This window comes from Paracoccidioides lutzii (genome assembly GCF_000150705.2).
Source record: "Paracoccidioides lutzii Pb01 unplaced genomic scaffold supercont2.14, whole genome shotgun sequence".
In the NCBI taxonomy this organism is placed as follows: domain Eukaryota; kingdom Fungi; phylum Ascomycota; class Eurotiomycetes; order Onygenales; family Ajellomycetaceae; genus Paracoccidioides; species Paracoccidioides lutzii.
The window spans coordinates 870,801-878,610 of NW_015440960.1; the positions used below are offsets into that span (position 1 = coordinate 870,801).

General features: G+C 41.4%; 3 protein-coding genes across 3 annotated transcripts; all 3 read right to left on the reverse strand.

Annotated features, from left to right (window-relative positions):
* Positions 1 to 705: 705 nt before the first annotated feature.
* On the reverse strand, positions 706 to 1,245 carry PAAG_05533 (GDSL lipase/acylhydrolase family protein; the record flags this gene model as incomplete). The annotated part of the gene is made up of 2 exons (XM_015845604.1): positions 706 to 1,132; positions 1,226 to 1,245. 2 exons carry the CDS (start codon positions 1,243 to 1,245, stop codon positions 706 to 708), a joined length of 447 nt encoding a protein of 148 aa, XP_015699830.1.
* A 1,256-nt stretch (positions 1,246 to 2,501) lies between these two features.
* Positions 2,502 to 4,275, reverse strand: PAAG_05534 (kinase regulator Ste50; the record flags this gene model as incomplete). The annotated part of the gene is made up of 3 exons (XM_002792759.1): positions 2,502 to 3,673; positions 3,754 to 3,915; positions 4,011 to 4,275. 3 exons carry the CDS (start codon positions 4,273 to 4,275, stop codon positions 2,502 to 2,504), a joined length of 1,599 nt encoding a protein of 532 aa, XP_002792805.1.
* A 1,337-nt stretch (positions 4,276 to 5,612) lies between these two features.
* On the reverse strand, positions 5,613 to 5,843 carry PAAG_05535 (hypothetical protein; the record flags this gene model as incomplete). The annotated part of the gene is made up of 1 exon (XM_002792760.2): positions 5,613 to 5,843. The coding sequence occupies one exon, from the start codon at positions 5,841 to 5,843 to the stop codon at positions 5,613 to 5,615; it is 231 nt and encodes a 76-aa protein (XP_002792806.2).
* Positions 5,844 to 7,810: the final 1,967 nt, after the last annotated feature.

Genomic DNA, 7,810 nt, shown 5'->3' on the forward strand with positions numbered 1-7,810 from the left:
GATTCCGGGGGGGGGGGGCAAAAGGGGATTCCGCTCCGCTCCACCCTCCTCTACGGAGACGACCTTAACGCGATACAATTGCCCCTAAAACCAGGCATTTATACCAATATTTAGCTAATGAAACATAAAATGCCTGCATACCGTTAACTGTTCCACTCGAATCCAATGATCCCCTCCCTCCGTAATTGCTAATAGTACATCGCCCAATCGCTCTCCCCGTAACAACCTCCAAAAACTTCTCTGCAATAATTGCTTCAACTCGCTGCGACGGGCGAGAATAATCAAACCATAAACGACTCCGGATTCCGCAGTCGATATGAGTCTGTTTCACTATTAATTTATTTTAACACACACCATCCTTTTCTCTCTCACATACAGAATGAGAGAAGAGTAGCTAGCTAACCAAGACCAGCTTAATAAATTTCTTTCTATTTTTCTCTCAAACTCAACAACCTATTCACATCCATAACCGCAATCCTAGCCCCCTTATGGCTAGCAGTAACCAACACTCTCATACCCCGTCCGATACCTAAACATCTCATTCACCACCGCCCACCTACTACCACATCCCATGACTAAACCGTGGTAATATTCCCCGGCTTATCAGGCCACACCCACGTCTTCCCCACCCCTCCCCGCTCCGGCGCCAGCTGCAGCCGCGGAATACTCATGAGAACAAAATACCGTGCTTATTTGCGCATATAGCTAATCCAGGGCTGAGAGGATGCAATCTACGGAGTCTGGGTTTGTGTGGTTGGGTATTTCCATGTAAGATAAGAAGCTGTTGTTGGCGAGGTTGTTGGTGTAGATCCATGATGAGTAAACGGTTTGGTTGGAGGGGGTCGTAGTGGGGTCGTAGTGGGGGTCGTCGTGGTGGTGCGCGCTGTCTGCGAAGTAGGTGGGGATTTGGTATTCGAGGTATGAGGGGACGAGGATGTCGAGGAGGTAGAGGGGGTTATTTTTTGGGAACAGACTGCGCCGCTTGACGGTGTAGTTGTAGATTTTTATGTCGTCGTTTTGTGGGGCAATTTTAATATGGGTGGGGGATGGGCAGAGGGAGAGAGGTGATATTGTGCAGCCAGTTGTAGCCGCCGGTTGGGCTATTGTTGCTCTGTTTTTCAGGATGAGCTCACTGTTTAGAGATCATTATTTTTTTTTCTTGTATTCTTCTAGTTTTTGCTGCTAAAGCAATAAAGGGAGAAGCATGTATCTGGCTCTACCATACGCCAGGCGGCAAGGATCCATTGTTGCTGAAAATGTAACTTACTCGCGCACGACCGTAAGACTATCACCGAAGGAGGGTTATAAAATCTTTAGATCCTGCTTGTTGCAGTGAGGGTGAGGGTAAGCCCTAATGCCATCGTAGCTCAAGAGACAAGTAGCCAGGAGAAGACGAAGATGGTGCCTGGTTGCAAATGGGTGCGAAAAGCGCGATGTATTTTATATGTATCATTTTACTTTGATAGATATCCCAAGTGACTTTTACTGAAATTGATCTGCGCAGAGGCATGTACGAGGAAGAGCACTCGCCGACTTAGCTATGGAGGAGCAGCTCCGTGGTCGCCCACCCGGATGGATGTAGCATATACGCGGAACGAGGAGTCGAAATAAGTGTTCCTAGCTCCCAAACATGACAATCAAGCGAAGCCAAATATAATAAAGCGGTAGCCAGTCACCCCACGTCCGAATAGGAGATCGTCATAAACCCATCGCGGAAGCTAGGCAGGCAGGAGAGTAAATGGATGGTTTGTAATAGTTAGATAGCTATGATACCGCCTCATCATACATGATAGTAGTCAATTAAAGTCCCACACCTAAAGAACCAGATCCAAGCACACGGAGAGAGCGTAAAGCAACGGAAATCCAGTGGTTGCAAAGGAGAGGCTAAGTCAGATAAGAAGTTGATGAAAGAAGATCAGGATGTGTGAACAGAAAAAGTAGATCAAAGAAGAACACAGGAGATCCCAGGTGATAAACTAGATATCGTAATAGATAGTAAAAGCAAGTGACAAAGCTGGATGAATACAATGTTCCAGAGACAATCCCTTTGCCACCATCTTCAAGAAAGCGTAAGAGAAGGGTGCTTGTGCATTTACAAATATGATGGAAACCAAGGAATCTTGATAGAAAAGAAAAAGGTCCGTGGTAAAACAGTTTGAAGATGTAAGAGAGAAAACAAAGGTCAGACATGAGAGCCAAAATATCAAAAACTAAACACCCAAGCTATGAATGATATGATGATCATGATGTCGATGAGAAAAATAACAGTCCAAAAAACCAAATAAAAAGTTAAGTAAGCAATAAAAAGCAGACCATGTTGATTTCCTTCTTTTCCTTGCAAGTTAATCAGAACCATGAACACCAAGTGATAAGTTGAAGTGCCAAAACAACAAAGAACAAGTTCGAGATGAGGATTTATTGGGCTTCGTTGACGGATTGCACTGGAGATGATGGATATGTGAGGTATAAAAATATTGCACTTTCTCCCTTGTTGTTCCCCGTTAAAGAACGCCGCCGGGCAGTTGTATGGAATGTGTTTGCCCCGATCGACCAAGCCCCACGCTTGCCATACCCCCACCAGTTCCACCATCGACACCCGCACTGCCAGGCAAAATGCCAATACCGCCCGCCCCAGCTGTACCAGGCGGGCCCTGGTATGCACTCACCATCTGCCCATCGATCAACTGCGCCTGCTTTCTGAGCATAAACATAGGTTTCCGCCCTTCCTTCTCCAACTGCTTGAACAGAATCAACGGTCGCTCGTCCAGACCTAGACACCGCTCCTGATCGCCAAAGACAATATATAACGCATACAGCCGCCAGTCTTCGTTGATGTTGTACTTTTTGAGTGCAGCGGGCAGGACTCGCAGACATGGGTCATCCATGGATACGCGAAAGGATTTGAAGATTTCCACGCTTGGCGCGGAAGCTTCCCCTTGGTTTCGTGAGCTGGTGATGTTGCCTATTGCGGAGTTTGGAGGGTCAGGTCGGTTTGGTGGTGCGGAGGGTGTGGCTGCCACGGATCTGTCGGGCCGTTGTTGGGATTGGGGGTCATCGGGGTGGTCGTGCATTCCGCGGTTTGAGTTGTTTGACGTTTCCCGTGCATATGAGCGTGAGGCAAGTGTTTGCTGCGGGTAGAAACTGCCAGGGGATGTGGGAGAGGGCATACCCTTGGGAGAAGGTTGGCCGCCACTCATCGAAGCTGTTAGATGTGATGAAGCTGCCAAAGCTGCGGCTGACGGGTCTAATGAGTTATCGGTAAGTGTTCTTCCCTCGGGTATGAATTGAGGGATATAAGTTGGAGAATTGTTTTTGGGCGTTGATCCTCCAGCGAATAACTTCTTGGAGAACGTCCTGGTGAGGCTGTTTCCTTGTTTCTCAGGTTGTGCTATAATTTGAGGATTTGTGAGTGTCTGTTCATGGCTATGAAGGTCTGAGTTAATAGTAGTGCCCGTGTATGTTGAATTTGGCTGATAAGGCAGAGGCTGCAATCTGTCTTTGGCGAATTTCACTACTGGCAGCAATTCTTCACGCAGTTTGCGGTAATCATCTGCCAGTTTTCTAAGCTCTGCTTCTGCAGCTATGATCCTTTCATCTCGCAGCCTAATAGATTGAATGATACGGGATATATCATCTTGTGTCGCGGTTTCACCTCCATTACTCTGCTCCGCAGCTGTAGATGGAATCCGTTGTTAGAAACTCCGCCCTTGCTCCTGTAGAGAACGTCAGGGTCGCAGAACATGGGAAACGTACAGAGAGGGATATAATGGTCGGGGTCCAAGGATATTCCTTGCTTGACCTTGGTCTCATAAACACTCTTTAGAATCGTCAGTCGATGGCCCACACTCGATATACCCATCTCCTTCAGCTCTTCGTGTTTTAGGGCTATAAGAGCTTCTCCAACGATTTCATTTTCTACGAAGCAAAACATCACACAACATCATTAGTCAAGACAAGTCCAAAAACTTCTTTCCAACCACCAAGATGTTTTTGATTGCTATCACACATACCTAGAAACGCACCACAATACTGGCTCAGACCTAAGCCTGCAGCAAAATCAGCACATTCCTCCGCTGTCCACTCCGTGATGATAGTTCTTGGCGAACTCCTATCATCTAGTGTATTCCCAAAGGTTGTTGGTGTATGTTCTGCAGAGGGAATCTCTGAATCCGTGGGGGACGCTTCGGAGTCTTCGATACGAGGGGATGCCATAACGCTTCGCTCATACTCATCATCTGCGTCCGAATCTGCATGATATGCCGGTTGGAAAGCCATTTTGGGTCGCAATGGTCGCAATCAAGATCAAGCCTGCCTGACTGGCAGGAATAATAATGAACTTGGTGTGGTGGGAAGAGTTCCGGGGGGCTAATTAAGCCCCACCACCCCTTCAAAGAAGTACGATTGAATATCAAATGGTTTATATGGGTGGGTTTGAAGAGGCCGAGATACACTTCCTACCTAGGCGCAATAATGGAGGGGTATATTTGGATTCTTAGAAATGGACAAAGCGACTGGTTTCGATGGACTCGAGACAAAGACCAGGTGACCAGGGGGAGGAAATGGGGTTACTCTGAAAGTTTTGAGCCAGCCGTAAAAGCTTTGTTAAGAACCGGATGACGAAACAAAGACGCAGCCTGAGGAGGGGAGGAATTCAATCAGAGAAATGTCGAGCTAGAGAGCCGACCAGGGTGGGAGAGCTTAGGGTAAAGGCGGATTATCTAAGATTGAAGGGCGGTTTGGCGAAATGAAGAGAATTTGAGGAAGATGTGCGTCAAACGAAGTGAATTGGAAGGGATATAACGGGGGGCGGGTAGGCGGTATGTGGAGACATCGACAGAACGACTGTGACCCAAAAAGCAAGGTGGGGAGAGGGTAGCGAGGGCGGCAAAGACGATGATTAGCAGTGGGACGGACTGACAGCGAATGAGCGTGATGGCAAGAAGAGATGCGAAAAGGTCAAGGTCCACGTCTATACGGGTTGTCTATTGCCCGCCGTCTGCTATCTGCTCTATGGATGTTGAATGTTGGATGTCGGGCGTCGTTGGTTCGTCGTTTGATATATTACGCAACCTTTGGGAAGACTGACTAAGGACGGCCGAATGAAGGAACCAACGACCCAAGGGCATTGAGCAACTTGAGGGGAAAATCGCTGAGGCAGGAACGCCAAGGCACCAAGCGCAAATCACGTGCAAAAACTTGATCTGGCTTCGATCAGGAAATCAGACCCCTGGCCAAGTTTCCAAATACGGAATAATTGAAATATCACATGACTTGGACTATTCTTTCTTTTTCTTCGCAATGTAGTGCACTAGACCAAAACAGTATTGGTAGCGTTATTCATATACTTTTGGAATCGCTTACGGGACGTGACGCAGCTTCGGTGTCTCACAAACGGGAACGTTTCTATATTCCTCCGTATATTTTCGTACGGAATAGATAGATGTTATTGTTGAACGTTGTTTTGCTGAATGCGGATTCTAAAACTGAGCCTTGAATGGGGATGATCTAAATACTCGGCCCGTGAGCAGCAATGATACCCGCTGGTTTATTTTCCTCGGGTGCCTGAGTCCTAAGTTTCGGCATCCTTTAACATCCATGCCCCTGGTCTATAACTATAATATGGCCTGTGATAAAGAACAATAAGTTGACCCCGGGATCATATTATTGACCGGATCACCGCAAATACGGCATCTCGAATCCGACCCGTCCCGTTGCAGGTCGAAAGGGGTCGAAACCTCTTGATACCCGGCAATTTGAGCCTGAAGATCCAACCCACGTGGCTCAAAGGCTCGGTCATGTTCCGTTTCGCCAGCGGTTGGGTGAACAGCACGTAAAACAACCATCCTGTCTTTTACCCCTCATATTTGGCATCCGGACGTATCTTGGAAGTATCCCTGCTCAAAGTAGCCCGGCGGAACCTTTTTCTTAATTTACGCAAGTGAGCAGGTAGACATAGGGGCAGTTCCAGGCTCGGTAGAAGGGAGGTTTGTATGAAGTAAGTCAACTTCACAGCTTTAGCATTTGGTTCACCGAAGGAGAATGTTGAATGCCGAATTTTGCAAGAGTTGTGGATCCGGTGACTTTTTCAGGAAATGTGCCTTCTTGTTCTTCAGAGTTTGATAGCTATAAGGGATCAATGAATGGTAGCAGTGATGAAGTAAAATAATATCTAAAGAATTCATTATAGATCACATTACTAAGTGGGTTATTAAAGCTCAGTTTCTTCAACCTTTTCATATAAAAATCAATTGAAAAATATTAATTGAAACCCGATTTAAAGTATATATTTTAAATCATACAAATTTTATAAAATTTTTAACCTATAGAATTATATTATTATTATTATTATTATTATTATTATTATTATTTTTAATATTTTAATATAAATTTAAAAATTTTAAACTTTATAATTATATTAAAATTATATAAATAAATAATAATTAAATAAAAAAATTATTTTATAATTTAATTAATAATCTATTAATATATTAAATAAAATTTATATTATTAAAATAAAAACTTTATTTAATTTATTAAAAAAATATTAAATTAAAAAATTACTATTATTATAAAATAATTATTAAATATTTATAGATTTATATTTATATATTTTAATTAAAATTAACATTAATACTAATAGAAATATATTTTTATTTACTATTTATAAATTTAAATATTTAAAATATTAATATTATAAATATATAATTTAAATAACTAAAGATTAAATATATAAATATTTAATATTTTTAAATTAATATAATAAAATATAATAAATATATATTAATTATTTATATATAATTTATATATAATATAATTTTTAAAAATATATTAAATTAAAATATTTATTTATTTAATATTTATAAAATTATAACTATTATATTATAATAAAATTTATAAATATATTAAGATAAAAACTTTAAATATTAAATAATAAATAATTTAATTTTTTTTAAATTTTTAAAATAAAATATAATTTTTATTATTAAATAAAATAAAAAATTATAATATATATTAATTATTATTATATATTATAATTTAATAGTTATATAAAAAATATAAATAATTAAATAAATATTATATTTATATATATATATATATATATTATTCATAATAAGTATATTTTAATATTAATTTTTTTATGTTTATAAATTTTGATTATATAACTATTTTAAATTTTTATAAAAAATCAAAAATTTCTATAAATTTAAATAAAAATGATTTCTATGATTTAATTAAAAATTTAGATTATATTTTATTAGAATGGTTGGTCTTCCATTGGTGGAAGGACTGGCTAGCTAACTAATATACGCGTATATGACGTGCGGTGGGCCGCCCAACATATTTTAATAACTTAGTGACAAAAGTGATGTTGCTGGCAAGTTGAAAGAAGCTAGTTTCATTGCCATTTTCAGCCTCTTACTTGCCAGCCTGTGCCGCCACATTGATTGTTATACGTCCACGTATTAACGCTGAACTTCTGCCAACGCATTTCCTTTTACCTCACCCCTCGCTCACCCACTGGGTGAGTGAGAGGGCCACCATTTTCATCACTTTTTTCATGCCGAGGGACTCAAAATGAATCTCTTCCCTCCCCCCCCCCCCCCCCCCCCCAACGGGGTTCTCTCTTTTTTTGGAGAAGAAAGGGGGGCCCTGCATCCTTTCGAATTTCCCCCCATAATCCGGAAGGAACGGGGGAAAGGTCCAAATGGTTGTGCACCCCCTCTGAAGTTATTTTTGGAAAAAAAAAAAAATTCCCCTTCCCCCCTGAAGTTTTTTTTTTCCAAAATTAAAATTTGGTTTTTTAAGGGGG